Consider the following 19,587-nt stretch of genomic DNA (forward strand, 5'->3'; position numbering starts at 1 on the left):
TTTAAAACTTACATTTCACGTGTCATCTCAAGTTTAGATTCTGTGCAAATTGAGTTCTAGGTGTTCGGACGGAAGATATTTAATGTATTTGAAAAAGGTTTCTGGTCTTTGCAAGAAGTTTTTCGACAGCGAAGAGAGGCTGAGTGAGTGGTCTTCATCTATTTATACTCTCTGCTACGCTGCAACTCTGGCCGCCCTCGACGTTGGGGATGAGCACGTGGTGTTTAGTGTTTAGCAGCAGAGCGATTGATGACTCTCGTGTCTAGTGAAAGCTGTGGATTTGTTTTCCAAACATAATGCTGATTTTCACACGGTGTTTACTGGAGGCCACCAGTTTCTCCTTCATGTTGGTTTACACAGCAATAGAGAACACAGCCACCGCTAAAGAAGTTTTATTACAGAAGTGTGTGCTCTGTTACCAAGCATGAACCAGGTAACTCTGAGAAAGGTGTCAGTTTAATAAATATTGCACTTATTGCGGTGTTATGTTTGTGAAATTATTGTGGCATATATGAGAAATTGTTGCCACATTTAATTGTCAGCCTATGTCCTTATTTAGAAATTTGACACAATTGAGTTGCAGTGTTGCATGTAGAAATAAATAAATAAATAAAAAGATCTGAGTATCTAAACTACAGTCCTGACTTCAAGTATGTGGACAGTTATTTTTTGTTTGTTTATGTCCACACATTCAATTTCAAATAAGATAATGGATAGATAGGCTACATTGAAGGGTTAAGTCTCATCTTTGATTTGTAGGTCTGCAGAATTATGGAGCTCTGTGGCACAGAAAAACTTCCATATTGTGGGGCATTAATATGTGGTGTCTAAAGTTAAGGAGTTCAAAAATGAATGGACTCATACACATGAAATCAAACTTCTCTTTTGTAATCTTTTGCAATGACAGCCTGAAGTGCACAGACATCAGCTGATGCCTTATCTTCCCCGGTGATGTTCTTCAAAACTTCAGGCTCGTCCTTGTTGTGAGGATTCTGTCTTCAGAAGATTATGTAAGTAATTAAAAACCTTCTTTGATAGTGATAATTTCTTGTTGGAGTGTCTTAAAATCACATTTTTGTCATTAATTGTGGCTGATGAAGCAAAGAAATATTAGAACCTCTCAGTTACACTTTGTGATAACATTTTGTGATGCCATATCTTAAGGATTTTGATTTTATGGATCTTTTATTCAGAGACGGGAGAGGGATTTGTTTCCTTATTTTACATTTTATTAGACCATAATCTAGATAATCTAGAATTAGACTTCTCTTATTGGAAACATTTTTGACCTAGGTTTTCTAAAAAAATGTCATCATTATTGTTGTGACATAACATTCAGTGAAAAACGTAGTCATTGTTTATTTTCTCTAAACCTTACATGAATATAGATTTACTTTTCTCTGTCAATGATTTTGTAAGTACAAACCCTTTTTATATTTTAACCAGACTCTTTAGGTTGAGGTTTATGCGCTGCAAGTGACATGTGTTGTTGCTCTAAGTTGTAATCACTGTTGTCTGGGTAACAGCTGCTAATGAGTTGTGGTGTATTCGCAGTGTGATTTGTTCCACTTGTATATGCAAAGTAGCCTACTAAATCATGGGCTAAACAGGTTAACTCTTAACACGCAGAGAGAAACGCAGTGTGTAACATCAAGTGCAGTCGAATAACCGCTGTTACTCATAAAAAAGGGGGCAATGAGGAAGGCCGGTTACATTTGTCAACATGTATCGATTGCATCTGGTATATCAGTAACTTATTATAATCTGTAGTAAACAAACAAGAAGGGACTGGCTGCCTGGGCGAAGGTGGGATGGCAGTGGTAGTGTCATAGTGTTTCTGAGTGTGGTTTATGTGAGTGAGTTTTTTTTAGCTGTATTAGAGTTTCCTGACTAGTGAAATTGAATTGTCATTTTTAACAATAACTGCAGCTTTTTTTATTAGTAAAGTCATACACAGTTTATCCCTGAAAGAAGTCATTGGACATTTATTGGGCTGGATCTCATTTTCATCCATTTACTCTTCAGACCCTGACATACAGGTGAGCATCGTGTCTCTATATATTTTTGAAAACATTACAGTAGAATTTGGTTTTGTTCTGTTCAATACTGTTCTGAATCATATTTTTCAAGCGAGATGTTCTTGAGCCACATTTTGTTGGACAGAAAACAAGACACTGCTGTCCAGACTGGTTATGGGCCTAAACAAATAGTAATGACTTGCTTGATTGAATTTAAGCTATTGACAGGAACATAATGAGCCTTTCCTTGTCTGTGTAGGTGGCATTATTTAGTCAGTACATTACCCCCTCCTTTGCGAGTAACAGATCACCCTGTCTATTGAGTTATGTCACAATCACTGCAGACATTGTTTTCTCTTGTGTCCTTATTACATTTAATATCAGTTTCTGTTTATTTATTTCCCCAACAAACGGAGTAACCTTTGTTGTCCTCATGGATCATTCTCTAACATTGGTGTCCTTTTTTAATACCTTCTGCTCACTCTTACCTGGCTGTGTGCATGATTTGACCACTGCAAAATGGAGGGAAAAAAACTGTACAGTGCAAATCCCCGCTTAACCCGCTTTGTGCTTCACACTCAGAACCTTGACCACTGATGCATACCTTATGTCGCCTTTGTGCAAGATGGGGAAATACATTTGTGAGAGAAATAGAAAAAATGAGCAAAAATTATTTGATTGGGACTGAGGAAAAAGGCATGAAGGAGGGTGCTGTCGTGTCGAGGGGCTAAAAGGATCGTGCTGAGATGGCTGATTGCTCTCTGGAGGCGCTGGTGGGAGGGAAGTTGGGAAGAGGATTCAGACAGATGGGACAGGGTGGATGTTTTCAGACATGTAGTCCCTTATGAGTGTGGCTGCACTGTGTCTTTTGTTTAAAAAAATGTGTGTGTTGCTATGACAAATGGAATTCCACACCCACTGACTCACACTTAAACTAAGTGGATGGCATTCATCCCTGTATTTATTCTGAATAAACATTAATTAACATTTATTTTTTTTAATATAGCCAACATTTATTTTTTTTAATATACTGTAGCCATCTGAGTGTACTGCTGTAGTATATTGTGTTAATTTTTGTGCACATTACTATAGAACCAAAATATATAATGTTTATTGCTTTGATTGAAAAGTCAGTCAAACACAATGCAACCTTAGATATGACTCAGTCTGTGTCAGTCCGAGAAATTACAGTTTAACGTACACATTTTTCAAAGTGATACTATAGACATTAATAATTTACTGAATGTCCCTTGTGCACAAAAATAGGTGCTCTGCAGTGTGTGAATGTGTGTGTGTCTGAGAGCAGGGTGGTTCAGGCAGATGTGTTTTAGCTAATAGAGTCTGAGAGCAGCTGGGCAGGGCAGGGCTAATAGACCAAATGACATCATCCAAAGAGAGAGAGAGAGAGAGAGACTGGGAGCGTAAGAGCCTAAGGCAGTGAAAGGAGGCAGGCCAGCTCAGATAGAGAGGAGAGCGGCATGCGAGTGGGACAGTGTGTGCGCGTGAATGGGAGAGGACCAGACAGCGTTCAGTTGCCTTTACAAGGATATAGGACCCCGCCTGGAAGATTTTGCATCTAGTTTTCCCTCCTCCTTCCATCACACCTCCCCCCTACCCTCCCCTTCCCCTTTTCCCCTTTCCCCCCTTCATCCTGTGGCAGTTATCCCCCCTCTCAGGTCCTGCTTCAGGCGGCTCCTCCGGGCATGCTCCTTAAGCCAAAGTATGGCCGCTTTCGCAACGAGTCTGTGACCTCCTCCGACGACCTGATGCAGAGCTTAGCCATGAGCGGCAAAGTTGTGGCCACGCCGGTAGTCCCTTCCTCCACCCCGAGCCTTCCTCTGCCTCCCCTGCCTCCTCTGGATCCCAGTACCAGGACCTCCTCCTCTGCCGGGGCTGCAGCCCTGGCTGACTCCCCTTGCCTGGATGGGGAACAGGATGCCACCACGACCTTCTGCATGCTCATCCCTAAGATGCCCCAGTGGAAGTTCTCCAACTCCCTGCTCAGCCGGAGCCCGTCCAACTCCAGCTCCAGCTCCAGCTCCAGCAAGGACTCGGGCAAGGCAGCAGCGGCTCCTTCCCAGGCCTCTGGGTCGCCGTCTTCGACGTCACACAGGCCCAGTGGGACCTCAGCCAGTGGCCCAGTGGCCAGTCTCGCAGCAGTGCTCAACTCCTGTGACCCTGTGTGTGTCACCCCCTGTTCCCTACAGGCCATCCGGGGGCAGAGAGCGGTCTCAGCAGCAAACTCTTCCAGTCCAGGGGGGCACGGATTTGGGGCCGCAGAGGTCATGGCGAGCCCTGGTGGTTCCAGCAGCTCCAGGTCAGGACTGAGCCGCAGGACAAGGGTGGAGGGCATGTGGCTGGGAGGAGAAGACTTCAACCAGAAGGGCAGCTTCATCCACAAACCCTCCCAGGGCTGGCTGCACCCTGACAAGAAGATAGCAGGACCAGGAGCCTCTTACATTGTTAGGGTGAGTCAGTGGCCAGCTTTTATTTTTCAAATGTATGTTATATTTCAATTGCAAAGGAATTTAAGCATCCACTTCATTCAGAATTGTGTTGTTTTGTAGCTATTTAAAAGAAAGAAACTGAAGAACTTTTTTTTTCCAGGTGCTCATTTATAAACAAGTGCCTTCTCACAGGCACCAGTGAATGCCAGATATTGATGACCCTCATTTAGGTTTCTATGTTTGGGAGGGAAACAAAAGGACACCACAGTGCCAGGCAGTTTGTTATGCAGCTCATGTGGCAAGGGCTGGGGAATACATAATTTAATCCAGATAGATAGCCCGGTGTGGCTGGTAGGAGACTGCGTCAGGAGGATAATACACAGGCAGCATATGGGGAAAAAAGATAAACCACAAATTATGCGTTATGTGTCCGCTGCACTGTTTGCCATAGGTTTATACAGCAAACACTACCTCAAACAATATCCATCTGTTTAGTACATGTAACCTGTGTCTGCTGGTAAGCTCCCACCTTAAGCGTGTGGGAGTGGTGCTCTTTGTGTGGCTTTGTGATTGTTTACATTCATTTTGTGTGTGCAATGAATGAGATATTATCCTAAAATTTGATTTACAACCTCTCAGCAGAGTCAACCCTGCATAGTTGGCATGATTACAGTCAGTTTGAGTAAAGCTTGTATATATTACACTAACTCTCTGTGTTTTGAATAAGATCGGTCTACATAAAGAAATGAATGGCGAGTTAGTTTATCCCAACCCAAATAGATAACGCTGTGTTATTAGGAGACATCTTCATGTGTGCTTGTGATTTGTGTTTACAAAGGGGTTACCATCCCAAGCAGACTGCTTGACGTCAATGTCAATAATCTCCCCTCAGCGATCCCCCTCACTCCAGTTCCTCTCCGCCCACCCCCCACCTCCAACTCTCTCCCACCCCCACCCACCCAAACTAATGACATGCTCTTGATTAGCGCAGTCTGGGGCCCGAGCACGCTTTCTAATGGCATTATACAGGCACCATTCATTCCTATATTCAATTACATTTAATCACAGTCATCTGCATCATGTGATGTGGAAGAGGACGGTCAGTTCGGTTTGGGAGGGGTCCAATGATGAGCGTGTATGAGCTCTCATCACCACACAGAGCTTTCCTCGATTCATAACAAGTGCTCCGCTCATAGGTGATTGATACGTCAGCTAATTATCAGACTAATCTTTCAACAGCTTGTTGTTGTCATCCCTGAATGTGCACTGCAGTTGTTTTAGGTGGCTAATGTTGAGAAGCATTTTCACCACAACCACAGTGGTGCTGTATGTGCAATCCAGTGGTAAGTCTATGCAGGGAGGAGTAGTTGCTGCATATATTAGTGTCAAAGTGACAGTAGATTTCTGCTGTGCTGTGCCATTTTTAATCAGCATAGCTACCATAGCGCCAGTTCTCTCTCCCTCTATTTCTGTCCTCTCGCTCTCTCTCACTCTTTCACATACTCGCACTCATCCACATCCACATCCACATCCACATCCACACACACACACACACACACACACACACACACTGCTGGGAAAGACACAAATATGATTCTTAGTATTGGTTTCCTCTTTACACTTTGTCTCTGTCCTCACGGTCATGTCAGGCTCTGTGCCTGGCCGGCATCTGCCATCTCTGACAGCCAGGACACTGCAGCAACCATCAAACAAAGAACTGCAGCTGCCAAAGAGCTATATTAAAACCAGACTGCTGTCCTTTTATTCAGCTCCCTTACAACCTGGTGCACTTTATTTCCACATCAAATTATAAATATCTGTAATCTGTAACATGATTTTCTGTCACTACGGATGCAGGTGCCAAGACAGGATTTGTACTGAAGTTTAAATACGTACATACAGTATATGTGTTTACCTGCCCACTCTCTGCTCATTGTACTATTGTTGTATTATTGTACTATAATGTTACATATTATATGTTTCTTATTTTGGCTTTGCCTTCATGGTTGAATGGAAGGTATTTAAAAATGAAATTAGACCGGGACATACTCTACACTAGCAAACTACTGTATGAACTGATGCTGATTTATCACAAGGTAGGCAGGCATGATGCAAGAAGGTTTGAGAGAGTTTGAGATGCCAGTGTTATTAGATTTCTTATGCATGCTTCTTGGAAAGCCAGAGTTTGGATAGTCCAGAAAGGATAAAAGTGCAGATAGGGAGATGGAGGAGGGGATGCATTGCATCAGCAGATGGGTGAGTGACAATGAAGGCATTGGCAGAGAGCGGGAAAGAAAAAAGAGAGAGACAATTTTCTTGATGGAAGACATCCCCTGTCTCCAAATCTGGTTAGAAAGCTCATTAAGCTCTCAGGCTCAAAGGTTGCTCTCTCTCTCTCTCTCCCTCTCTCTCTGGTGTGTGTGTGTGTTTGTTTGTGTGTCTGTCATGTGGTCTGTCTGCTCAGTAATAACCCAGGAAAATACAGTAAACACAACACTGATTGAGCCAACACACTGTATGGTGGACAGTATGTGAGATGTACGTAGCACTAGTTATTAGGCTATGCATTATATTAAGCTATAATTACACATTTTGTATGATATTTTTTATTTATTTATCATTGATACATAGGTATAAACAACTGACAGTGGACATGCCACGATAGACATTTTTGCATTAATGTATAAAGATTTACATTTACTGATTGCAATTAAACCATTTTACAAACATAAATGTTAACTTACAGATTTCCCACACCATTAAATCTGACGATTTATACACCCATCTCAAAGAGCTGCAAAGCATCCCTAATGTGCAATGATTGTTTGCAGTACACACTCACACCCTTAGCATCCCCCAGAGGACCCAAGGAGCTACAGCTTGTCCATGATTTGGAGCTCTTAGTGCTGCTAATCTAGTCAAGGTGCCATTAGCACCTCAACCTGGCTGCCATTAGGAAGCAGCTCAGCTGGCTGCTACTCACTGCATCACACTTTAATGGCCTTTAATGTTGGTTAGAGCCAGATTATTATGTTGTTGTCATGTTTGCCAACAGAAGATTTGCATTACTTCTGAAAAACAGGTTTAAAAGGTTTTGTGGTGGACACTGGAAACAGAATTATGCATTCAATCCAGAACAAGATCCATTTGCAGACATATCTGAAAACTCATTGTAACTATTTTTTATTTCTAACACTTGTTATTTTTCTTTGCAGTATATGGGCTGCATTGAAGTATTGAAGTCAATGCGCTCACTGGACTTCAACACACGAACTCAGGTGACGAGGTAAGCTGGTAACCGCCTATACTGGTAGTGATGACTCAGGAGAATTTGATCCAAGATGTATAGGATTAACCAAAGCACCAGCCACTATGCTATCAAATTGCTGTCAGCGGTCTGTCAATGCTGGGCACTTACAGATTGAGTGCCTCTTTTAATTTGTCACTTTGACTTGAATGATTCTTAAGTACGAGGCTGTTGCTGTAACAAGTAAAATAAAAAGTCTCACTTCCAGCTTTGATATTAAACTGTTACTTTTTGGTAATGTTGAACTTCATTTTTTAAGTGACAAAAGCAGGTTGTTTTACCATATCTAACACCAATGCAAAATTTAAGAAAACCAACACCAACTAAAGTCATATAAGATTCTCCATGATAGCAGCATTGCAGTGTTGTGTGTCCCTGTTAAAAGAGAAACACAACTACTGTGCATATATACTTATATACGTATGTATAAAACTATACCTTAGGGTCTTAATAATATGCCTGTGTCTTTGTGTTTTTATACCCAACACGTGATGTTATTTTTATAAAAACAGCTTTTTGCAATCCTCAACCACCCTCCTCTCTCTCCTCCACCATCGATCGGTAGTAATCGGAGCCCACCATGCTTCCAAGGCTTAAGTGCAGGGGGGAGGAGGTGGCAGAGATGGAGTGATAGGGAGAGAGAGAGAAAGAGAGAGAGAGAGAGAGATCTATTATTGATGATGTTCGCTAATGACTGTGGAAAGCTGCAGTGGTCCCCATGAACGCACCCTGCTGGATAATGTCTGCGGCTGTAACTTCTTGAGGAAAGGGAGGCGGCTGTTCAAAACAAAACATTAGCGAAAGGGAGGGACCGTAGGAAGCACAAGCTGTGTGCGTCAGGTTTTGTTGTTGTTGTGTGACTAAACTGCATGACATCATTTTAATCATGATTGTTTTCATGCATTGATAATGAATCTGTTCCGTGTTTGTGTCCTTGTGGTTGTTGACTTTTTGGTTTACCTTCAGTCAAGTGCTCTATGACCTTTGTTAGTGACTCGTATTTGCTTTAAAATGGAAATCCAAATTCTCCAGTGGCTTGTGTCTCTGATTTCTTGGGTAACATGTTATGGTTATGTCCTTAATGCTTTTTAGTCTATGAAGTGTATGGAACTTATTGTTACTTCAGATTCAACTGAGCATTTGAAAGTCAGAGTCTGTATTTTCCAACAAGAGCTGATCGTACATAACTTAACTGTGTCCTGGAAAACTAGTGCAAATCATTCAGGGGTTGTCAGACTTTAAACAACGCACTTCAGCTCCAGGATGTGAAAAGGGTGCATTCTCCCAAAAGCACATTGTGTGTCATGGTGTTAACAGCAACACCAGTGATAATGATCCTTGGCATTTTATTGCAGGAAAGATACCGAGGCTGCAGACAAAAACAACAACAACATCAGCCCATCTCTCCCTCTCTCTCTCTCTCCCTCCTCCTCCTTCTCCTCCCCCCTCTGCCCTCTCATCAGCATGAGTCATTCGAACATTGTGGTGTTTGTCAAAAATCCCTGAGAAGACCTTTACTCGAGATGGGGCCCGGGACGCTGCTTTTTAAATATTTACGAGCCACTTGATAGGGGCAGCTGGCTTCTTGACTGCTGTCCCCGCTGTCCCCTGGCAGAGAGAGTGTGTGCGCTCCAGCCTCTAATCCACATTATGGCTCACTCCCGCCCACAAGGGACAGGAGCTTTAAATGCCCATTAGACGGCCGTTCCCAGGAGTTACAGCAGCCTCACTGCAAAGTTGTTATAAATCTGCAAAAAGAATTGCACTGTGGAAAATAAATGTGAATAAAGATACTGTAACGAAAAACAATACACACCCACTTTATTCAGATTATACTGATTCTTCTCTAAATAAGAGGGTTTATGAGTTTGATTATCATTCACTGATGCTGATTGTTGTTTTTCTAAGATCCTTATAAATCAGCGGTAAAAGGTAGTCTAGTGAATTGTGAGCAGCCCTACTTGAAACCTTTTTTTGACCTTTGAACTGTGACGGGTCTGTGACCTATGACTTTAGCCTCAAGGGAGGGAACACAAAGCTTCTGTTCATGTTTAACCTCAGGGTTTTACCAACATCGTGACGCAGCAAATCTGTGCAGCCCTGAACACGAGCTGAACATTTAAAATTTTTCATAGAATCAATACTCATAGAACAATCCAGCATCCATACTGTATTTGGGTGCACAACATGCATCATAAATCTACATGATGTGGAGATCATAAACATGTCTGAATGGTAGCCAGCGTTTCCCATCGTGTTTTGACTTTTGACCTTTCTTCATTTCGTTAATTAGGGAAGCCATCAACAGGCTCTGTGAAGCTGTGCCAGGAGGAAAGGGGCCTTGGAGGAAGAAGGTTAATAGAAAATGTTTAATCCTACTGTGCATGCTTTATTTGCTGTTTGCAAAGATTTGCCGCTACAGTATTCTTGCTTATACTTAAAATGTAGCTGCTGCAGAGCTACTACATGTGTGGCGTTTGCCATGCAGGGGAGAGTGTATGTGACAGTCACTCTGGTTCACATGACAGGTTGTGTGATGCTTTCTGAATCACTGAATATGACAAAACAAACTTGTAATCACTGTTTAAAATGTGTGATGATGATTTTCACTGTATCCTTTCCAATGCAGGCCCTGAACAAAGCTCTCCAGTCCATTATGGGGAAGAGTAACCTGCGATTTGCAGGCATGAGTATCGCAGTCAATATTTCAATTGACGGACTTGGTCTACTCATCCCTACCACACGACAGGTTAGAGGATACAATAACACAACAAATATATTCACTTTTATTTCCTTAAATATCCACATCTGATATTCTGTTAGTAAGGATCCTCTGTGACCTTAAACTACTTTAACCTTTGTATTCCTTCGATTTTTCACAAGGATATCCTTGTGAAAAATTGAAGGAATACAAAGTAATTCGTATTTAGTCAATGCCTGAGATTCATGAGCAAATGAAGTAAGTCATTTGCACTTGAGAGTAAAATGTTGAGGTAAATATAGAATTCATCAAATCATGACAAATGTTTCGTTAGTTGCCAACTGCTTCACTTTGTCAAACCCTTGACCTTAACGTCATTAGATTGTGGCCTCTCGTGTCTCCTTGTCCATTTATGTTGTTATATATATCCACATAAATCAATTTAAAAAAAAGAAGAAAGAAAAAAAATTGGTTGGCAAGCCTTTGCCTCTGATTTATCTACTTGTCTCTTTCAGGTGATAGCGCATCATCCCATGCAGTCCATCTCATTTGCCTCTGGGGGAGACACAGTGAGTGCAGCATTTTACTCCCAGCTCTCCTTCATGATGTTGTTACTGCAATGGACAGATTGGCAGACAGCACGTACTGTATCTCACTGGCTTGTATTTTGCTGTTTTCCAATCTCATGATCCAAGAGTCAATGAAGGCTTCTAATTAATCAGGACTGATTTAATTTTCCCTCTTGTTTGTTGCAGGATACGCCTGATTATGTGGCGTATGTGGCCAAAGACCCAGTGAATCAAAGAGGTGTGTCCTGAAAAACTTCTTTTTCACTCAGAAACAAAATAGTTAATCCATTAAGTCATTCTGGATATGAGAGCAGACCTTACCGTACTGTAACTGCAGTTCTTGTTTTATTATAAATTGATAATAATTTTGAGCAAGATAACATCCCCATTTAGATATAAAAAAAGGCTATATCTATGTACAAAGGGTTAACATGGTGGCATTAATCTGAAGTCATGCTTTTCTCCCTGTATGTGGCAACTTCTCTTTTTTTCAGCCTGTCATATCCTGGAGTGCTCTGATGGTTTGGCCCAGAGTGTCATCAGCACCATTGGCCAGGCCTTCGAGCTACAGTTCAAACAGTATCTACACAGTCCTCCCAAAACTATGGCATCTGTGGAGAGGTAACACAGTCCTCCTGCCAGTCATAACCTTTTAGAAAAAATTAAAACTCTCAGCTCTTTCAAATCGGTGTTGGTCTACGGAGTTGTGGCATGCCATCAAAGGCTCTCACAATCCAAAGACACACACACTGGGCTGATTGACAACTCTAAATTGCCTGTAGGTTTGAATATGAGTGTGTGAGGACGTTTGTCTCTATATGTCAGTGCTGTGATGGACTTGTGACTTATTGAGGATGTACCCTGCCCTCCCAGCTATGTGATGTGGCTCTAACCCCCTAAAAGCAGTATAGCTAATGGGTGTCTCGCCTATTTACAGTAACCAGAGCCAAGTTGCTAAGAAACATCTGGAAAAACTTCCACAAGTAAACACAAGTATATAAATGTATAATATTTATATAACATTTAACATTTTACTATACAAGCCCAGTATTGACTGTAATATAATATAAAGAAAGTAAAAAACAGTAACATCCTGCATAAAGAAATCTTAGTTGCAATTTTCAGCACAATAACCTGATCTACTGTAGAACTCTTGGATTCCTTTGCGATTTATTTCAGAGAGACACGATAGTTTGTTCTTGTGTTACCTCAAAAATCCATCTTTTCATATTGATCCTCACAGATCTTCTCACCCAGTGACCAAACCTCAGGTGTTGCAGTGATGCCACTGTCGGCCTTTCTGTTCTGGTCTCATGTGAACATCAGCAGCGTCTCTAGTGATCTATATAAAACTCTAGCTGATTTATATGGATTACTTTCGGATGTGGAGATGTCATCTGATCTGAGCTGGTTGATATGAGAAGCCGGATTTCCTTATTGTTGTCTTTACTTATTAACATCAAGAAGTAACATGAAATAAAACAATAGGTCAACATCGTTATTGTAGTAGTTTAGTACTAATAATACTGTTATTATGTGTAATAGAAAACGTACTTACTTTCACTTCCGGGTATGTTTCTCTTCAGGTCTGTCAGGCCAGAGGAGCCACTGTGGGGGGAGGATGAGGACTTCTCTGAGCATGACTACTACAACAGTATCCCAGGGAAGGAGCCACCTGTTGGGGGTATCGTGGATTCCAGGCTCAGGCCCAGTGCAGCCCTCCTGGGTCACATCCACACCCAGCCACAGAGCAAGACAGCAGCACAGGTGAGTGGATGGATCAGGTTCTGGATTCTGGTATGGTAGACGTAACTGTGCAATACAGCAGTGGTGGATTATCATGAACTACACAGTTTTGAGGTACTTCTTAATTCTTCCACTACACTACATTTCCAGGTAAAATATTATACATGCAACCAACTTTTATTTGATTTTTATTAATTTATTATCATTCTCTCATTACATACAATACAACATATAATATTGTAATACACACTACTTTTGTCAGTGATACACAAAACAGTAAAGTACTGTAAGATTTTAAGATGAGTAAAGGGCAATAACCGAATATTACCGAGAATATCAATATCAATAATATGAATATCAATTTTCAAGGCGTATCTTATTTAGTCCACACTATTCTAAGTCTTGGTTTTTCTACGAGGGCAGCCAAGAATCATACAGTAGGTAACACAAAATTCCCAAATTCCCAAATTCCCAATCTTATGTTATTACAGATATGTTATTACAGATGTATTTAAAGCAACATCTGGTCTTTTTCCAAACTATGAAAGACAGATCTCCTTAACAATTTTGTGACAATTGTGTTTTGCCTCTCCTTCCCTGCATTGTTTTACCAGGGGGTTAGGTAGCAGGAGCAAGAAAATATATTCCATAACCATCTTCCTGATATGCCTGCACCATAATTGCTAAAGGCAGATATGATTACATTTAGAGCCTCGGCTCCTGTGTTGCTCACCGGGTGAGAGAAGTCATGTCTCTCTCTCTGCTGCTTGTTCAAAACATGGTGACATGCTATAGCTAATGTTTCAAATAGAGTGCTTCAAAACAACATTAGGTGGGGACAACAAGATGAGACAGTTGTCCATAAAGAGACATAAATGTACTTGGGATGTGTGTATGTGTGTTTGCAGATGAGCTCACCAGCCAGGAGAGAGCAAACATCTTATCCCCCTGGTCAGTTGTGTTATGAGCTTCACTGGGACACTGAGACTTGCAGCAGCTCAGGTGAGACACCATGTGGCCAGGAGCAGGTATAACAGCAAGACGCAAAAAAAAAAAGCTTTTATTCTTTTACACCAGATTGTTATAAAGGGCATTGATCGTAATCTTTTATTTTTGAAATGCCATATTATATAATATGACCCTATTATAGCTAATATTAGACAAGATTAAAGGGGGGAATTCATTCAAATCAAATCTATATAAGATTTCTTTTAATCTGATTGGGGGTGACAGTGTTCTTTATTCACTTGGTGATGTGACCCAGTGACCCTTAATAGAGAATAAGTTTAGGGATTGTTCATTGCTCTTGTAAGATATTTATGGACCTGTAATTAAATTGTCTCTCTACATAGAGGCTGTCCCTCAGCTCTCTCATTGATCATTTCCCTCTGCCCTTTGGCCTGAATGAAATTGACTTAGACTCTGGCACAGGTCCAGTGTTTGGACTCTTCTTAGAATCACCTGATTGTTGGAACTTTTAATCAGGATGACCTATAGGCTTTAACCCGTGGTTCAGGTTGTCTGTCAGCTTTGATAGTACAGCTCAGAGTGTCCTCAAGATTCTCTGAATTCCTCTTGAATTATAACAACAGTTAATCTTGTGATATGATTAATTAACTCTGTGGAGGACTGTATTGAGCACGGTGTTCTTTCCAGGAAACATGTAGTATTTGTTTCCAGAAATATCTGTAGTGCTTTTAGAACTGTCTGAGAAAGTCTTAGTAAACTAAAACACTGAAAGGCATGTGTGCTTTGCTGCAAGTTATTTGTATCGACCCTTTTCTGTTGATTTTGAAAACCATAATTACAATGAAACTATTCCTATCAGCTAGCCAGCCTGTAATATTACATTTTTTTATGATTACCAACATGTATACACACACACACAAAGAAAAAAACATTTCAAGCACTCATTTCTAATTGTCTACTCTAAATAATAATATTGTGAAAAGATATTTTTTTTATGGGCCAGTCTAGTGAAGAAGCACTCAGGAACCAATGGAAGAGAGAAAGGGAAGTAATATGTAATTCAGGAGGCAAGCTAGATTTAAACTATGAATTGTTGTGTTTCGTGGTGTACACTGTCCACTCGTCTAAAGCTGCCTTTTCATTAGTTGCTACACACAGTTGGTCAGAAATAATGACATTAATGATACACGTCAATGTCAGTACATTTTGCAACTTGTCTTAATTAACTGTGGAAATATTAGATAGATATAGATTGTGATGTCTACCAATAGAGGTGGACCAAAAAACAAGAAACAAATGATTTTTACACACACACACACACACACACACTTCTACATGTTTCACCATAAGTCAGAAATGTACTAAACGCACAGTCTGTCTCTCTCAGGTCTGACGTCAGATGGTTACCTGTGTGCTGATGGGCACCCACCCAACAGCAGAGACTATGAGGAGCATCAGTATGTCAACACTCAGAGTCTGGAGAACCTGGATTCACTGGCACAGGGGCCGAGTGGACACAGAGGAGGCAGGCCACCCGACAGTCCTAAGAAAGATCTCTTTGACATGAGTAAGTCCTGAGATTTAGAATGACATGTTCTGGCAGCCATAGCGTGGATAACAAAAAGAAAAAAGAAAAAAAAAAGAACAAAATTACAGTAATAAGCTGACACATCATCAAATCAGGGGAAAAATGAAATGAACTCACAGTGACAGGAATAGAAAAGTGAAAAAAAAAAGCAAAAATTTAATAGACAAAATTAGGCAATTTGAAAGTGAAAGTTGCAAAGCCGTAGCATATATGGTTGATCTGTTATGAATTTATTCTCAAAATTTTGAAATTTAGATGTGTGCTGCAACGCCACCATCAGGACTATTGTCTTGTGTTATTAATTGAGGACATCTGTTATTTTGATATGTCATCATCATCACCCTTGCTGGGGCTTGAACCCACATCCTCTGACACCAAGAACCAGCTCCTGACTCACTGAGCTAATTTTACTTACTTAATAATTTGTAATGAGGGGCGGTGTTTAGCTCAGTTGGTAGAGCACCCGCCCCATGTGTTGAGGCTATAGTCCTTACTGCAGGTGGCCCTGGTTCGAAACCCACGTCAAGCGGCCCTATCCTGCGTGTCGCCCCCCCCCTCTCTGCCTCCCATTTCCTGTCTCTCTCTCTCAACTGTCTTGTCCATTAAAGGCGGAAAAGCCTGTAATGAGTTTAATTGGACAAAAGTTTCAGCAGTATTGGGGCGACATTTTGGTGAAGTTTCAAAACTGTAGCATGTACCGTTGGTTTGGTAGGAATTTTCAACGTTTTTTAATTTAAACACTTATGTCCTTGGAGTTCAGTAAATCTGGCATTGGGTCAGACATTTCTGTGAAGTGTTTTTCACATGGGAAGTAGGATTTCCTCGGAAAAAGAAAGAAAGAAAGAAAGAAAGAAAGAAAGAAAGAAAGAAAGAAAGAAAGAAAGAAAGAAAGAAAGAAAGAAAGAACATTGAGGAAAACAATAGGGTCCTGGCAGCTGATGCTGCCTGGCCCCTAATGATGACAGTAATAAATGAATGAATGAATAAAGTACATTATACAATAATCAAAGATACTGAGAGAGACATGGGGTAGCATCACTTTTCATAATTCATACCAAGTCAAGATCCAATACAGAGAGATTAGTCTACCTGGTGTGCTGGTAGATGTGCTGGTAAAAATGGTTGCCATATTTTGTAAAAGGTCTTACTGTACTTCTTGTCTGCATCCAATAAGTTATTTTCTCTAGGGGCACAAAACTATTGACTTCACCAAGCTACATTTTGTGTAAATATTTTTTTTTTTATCACTGTTCTTGTAGGGCCCTTTGAAGATGCCCTGAAGCTCCACGAGGCCAGTGGTGGAGCTGTTGGTTCCAGTATGTCCCACGCAGCTGCTGGTGCTCAGGCTGGTGTCCGGATCCTGGAGGACCAGTGGCCCAGCCCTCCACGCCGCCGAGCCCCTGTGGCCCCAAATGAGGATCAGCTCCGCAGGGAGAACTGGTATCACAGTCGAATGAGCCGCCGAGATGCAGAGAAACTTCTGGTCCAAGACGGAGATTTCCTGGTCCGGGAGAGCACCACCAACCTGGGACAGTATGTGCTGACAGGCATGCACTGTGGCCTGCCCAAACACTTACTGCTAGTGGACCCTGAGGGAGTGGTAAGTCTAGGAGCATTATGGCAAACACGCTTTATAAAAGTGCCATCATAAGCTTTGTGGTCTACATGTGTACTTATACCAAATATCTCCGGCTTTCCTCTCTACACATGCAGGTCCGAACCAAAGACATGTTATTCGAGAGCATCAGCCACCTTATCGCATATCACCTGAAGAACGAGCTGCCTATTGTCGCAGCAGAGAGTGAGCTCCACCTTAAACAGGTGGTCAGGAGGAAACTGTGAGCCACCCTCCCCTGCATGGGACGGTAAGAACACAGGACAAAAACAAGGGATGATGAAAATTGTTTATAAAGATTATGATTGGAAATGCATAAGATCGGTAACGCAGAAAGATAACTAGCAGTATTCTAAATGGTAAGAAGTGAATGTGCTTTTTTATCAAAGCTGCATGTTTTCAAGACAACATAGTAGTTGTTCTTAACATTGTGGGGCATCAATTACAACTTATTTCCTGTCAGACTGCAACTGTTTCATCTCCATCACCAAACTATGATTTCATTGACCTTAAGTCCGTACCTAAAGTTATGCTATCTTTCTCCACCTTACACCAGAGCAGAATTGCTGTGTCCATGCAGCTACAGGACTAAAAAACTGGAAAACAGTTATCCCTGATGGATACTCATCTAGAACAAAGGATTTGACTCTTTGTTCTTTCCATGAAGAACTCTACCAAGGAGAGTAGGGCACCTGACTTCTCCTTGTACTTTCTCCGCCTGTTGTCCTACCAGGATCCACCAAACTATCCCTTGTCTGTCGTGAATTCCTCAGCATGCAGCTATTAAGCTAACAAACCAACAAGAATCCACAGTTTGACTCAACCCTGAGCTGGAAAACTGTCAACCATTTAGACTGTTTGGAGGACGACCCCACTTCAGGAAGTCACATAAGGATTCGTTGCACAACGAAGAAATGTCCTACAATGCCTGTAATAGTCATGTGCTTCCAGTTGACATCAGCCACAGAACAAAACTGTCATGTGAAGATCCACTCACCATGAACATAACTGTCACTGGTTATTGGATGCAGATATTTAAAAAAGGAAAAAACACAAAAGACATCAGGTTCCATATTTAGTAGGTAATTTCAGTGTAAATGAAAGAAATGAAAATAATGCAATTACAACAGACAGCTGAAGAAATATCTGTTTCATTGGACTGTAAAGAGTGTTGTTACATTGTTCACAGGGCTGCAGTAGCTGACTCTGAGATGGCACAATGGAAATGCACTGAACATGATTCAGTGCCGGATTTATAAAATAGCCACACAGTCCTCTGTCTTTTGTTTTTCCATAATAATCAAAGCAACAAATCTGAATTTTTAAAAAGTCATGCAGTCGTACGATGTCTTAATGCAGACAGCCAACTGAACATAAAATGCATTGTGTTGAAAACTGTTTTAACACATTTACCACAAATATCAGTCATTTGCGTTGTGTTTGTAAGGGCTGTTAAAATTTGTTAACGACAAACTGTATGTGTTGTATAGTCCTGTGGAAACCATTTGTCAGACTGTACTCTGAGGTCAAATGAATACTACATCCCATTGTTCACACACACACACACACACACACACACACACACACACTCAGTATATCCTTGCCTGTACGTCCCCAGCCCCTCCAACTTCAGTGCCTTAATAACTACAGAGACAGGCCTTTGTGTCAGAGTGTATATAATGTGCATTTATGCTCCTAATGCAAAAGACTAGTTTTCTTGCCATGCCAATGAATGACTGAACAACCTTCAGGATGATTAAGCTCTTATACTTGTGAACAGTAACCTAAGCTGCTCTTGTTTTGGGGTGAATAATGTTTAATATTGTCTAATTGTGGTCCTAATTGTCTTCGTCTTTATGTGTACCCCCTAGAACGTTCCCCTGGATTAATCTTTTTGTTTTGTCTTCTTCGAAGCAAGCCATAGATGCTCAACAGTGATATTAAAGACAGGGGATTTAGACTTGAAATTAAATCCTTAATTTGTCCCGGCTCAGGGAAATACATCAGTTTATTGCTTGTCCTTATCCCATGTGTGTCTGTAGTACATCTCAATGACTTGCTTGTCTTTTTTCTGTTCTTTGGTTACGCTGACAGCAAATTTTTTACCCTATTTTTTGCCAATCTAGTACTTTTAAATGTTACAAGAGGCAGGTCTTTTCTTTTTTCTTATTTTGCATTTCTCTTTGTCATTTGCAGCATCTTTAATCAAATCCTCCGCTGTTCTTAGCGACATCCTCATGAATGCACATAGACATGAGATGAGCAACACGGTTTATGGTGAGGTTCAAATAATGTCTGTCAGTTTTTCTCCAATCTCTCCCCTTTTGCGTTCTCAGGAATTTCTTGAATATTTCCTTCTTTGATTAACCTTATTGGCTTTTTGTCAAAAAATGTAATTGAAGAGTTAATTAAAGATAAATGGTAGAAATGTGTGTGGTATCTTGTTTGTGAATCTTTGTATCTTCTAGCTAATGCAGCAGCTGTATAGTGAACCCAGCTGTCCCACTTCCCATGCACACATGCCATAGCCAAATTGAGACCTCAAATTTCCCTCATCCAATAATAGATGAGAGGCGCAGTGTGAAAGCTGTGGCTTTCAAAAGCTATTTTGTGCTCAACCAACAGTA

The 19,587-nt window shown here is 41.1% G+C and overlaps 1 protein-coding gene and 1 long non-coding RNA gene across 3 annotated transcripts; one reads left to right on the forward strand and one right to left on the reverse strand.

Annotated features, from left to right (window-relative positions):
• Nucleotides 1-1,944: 1,944 nt before the first annotated feature.
• Nucleotides 1,945-4,330, reverse strand: LOC146988640 (uncharacterized). Its single transcript, XR_015035708.1, has 2 exons — nucleotides 4,210-4,330; nucleotides 1,945-2,017 (listed from the first exon to the last, which is right to left on the reverse strand). It is a non-coding gene; the product is annotated as an uncharacterized LOC146988640 (long non-coding RNA).
• Nucleotides 2,958-19,392, forward strand: shc2 (SHC (Src homology 2 domain containing) transforming protein 2). 2 transcript variants are annotated; one of them, XM_085774180.1, is made up of 13 exons: nucleotides 2,958-4,486; nucleotides 7,681-7,751; nucleotides 10,066-10,126; nucleotides 10,402-10,521; nucleotides 10,989-11,042; nucleotides 11,229-11,280; nucleotides 11,537-11,663; nucleotides 12,629-12,809; nucleotides 13,697-13,790; nucleotides 15,145-15,324; nucleotides 16,605-16,945; nucleotides 17,059-17,210; nucleotides 17,517-19,392. In XM_085774180.1, exons 1-12 carry the CDS (start codon nucleotides 3,722-3,724, stop codon nucleotides 17,185-17,187), a joined length of 2,175 nt encoding a protein of 724 aa, XP_085630306.1. In that variant the 5' UTR covers nucleotides 2,958-3,721; the 3' UTR covers nucleotides 17,188-17,210; nucleotides 17,517-19,392. The 2 variants fall into 2 exon arrangements, with proteins under 2 accessions (XP_085630306.1, XP_085630307.1); XM_085774181.1 differs by having other exon boundaries at nucleotides 3,458-4,486; nucleotides 17,522-19,392.
• The last annotated feature ends 195 nt before the right edge of the window (nucleotides 19,393-19,587 follow it).

The sequence above is a fragment of the Trachurus japonicus genome, chromosome 4, assembly GCF_045865225.1.
Source record: "Trachurus japonicus isolate A0001 chromosome 4, Traja_1.0".
Lineage (NCBI taxonomy): Eukaryota > Metazoa > Chordata > Actinopteri > Carangiformes > Carangidae > Trachurus > Trachurus japonicus.

Bases quoted from the DNA above. Each gene is read 5' to 3' on its own strand.
- shc2 (XM_085774180.1), top strand. From the start codon at position 3,722: ATGCTCCTTAAGCCAAAGTATGGCCGCTTTCGCAACGAGTCTGTGACC. The intron at 11,043-11,228 runs GTGAGTGCAGCA...TGTTTGTTGCAG, and splicing joins TTGCCTCTGGGGGAGACACA to GATACGCCTGATTATGTGGC. The intron at 11,664-12,628 runs GTAACACAGTCC...GTTTCTCTTCAG, and splicing joins ACTATGGCATCTGTGGAGAG to GTCTGTCAGGCCAGAGGAGC.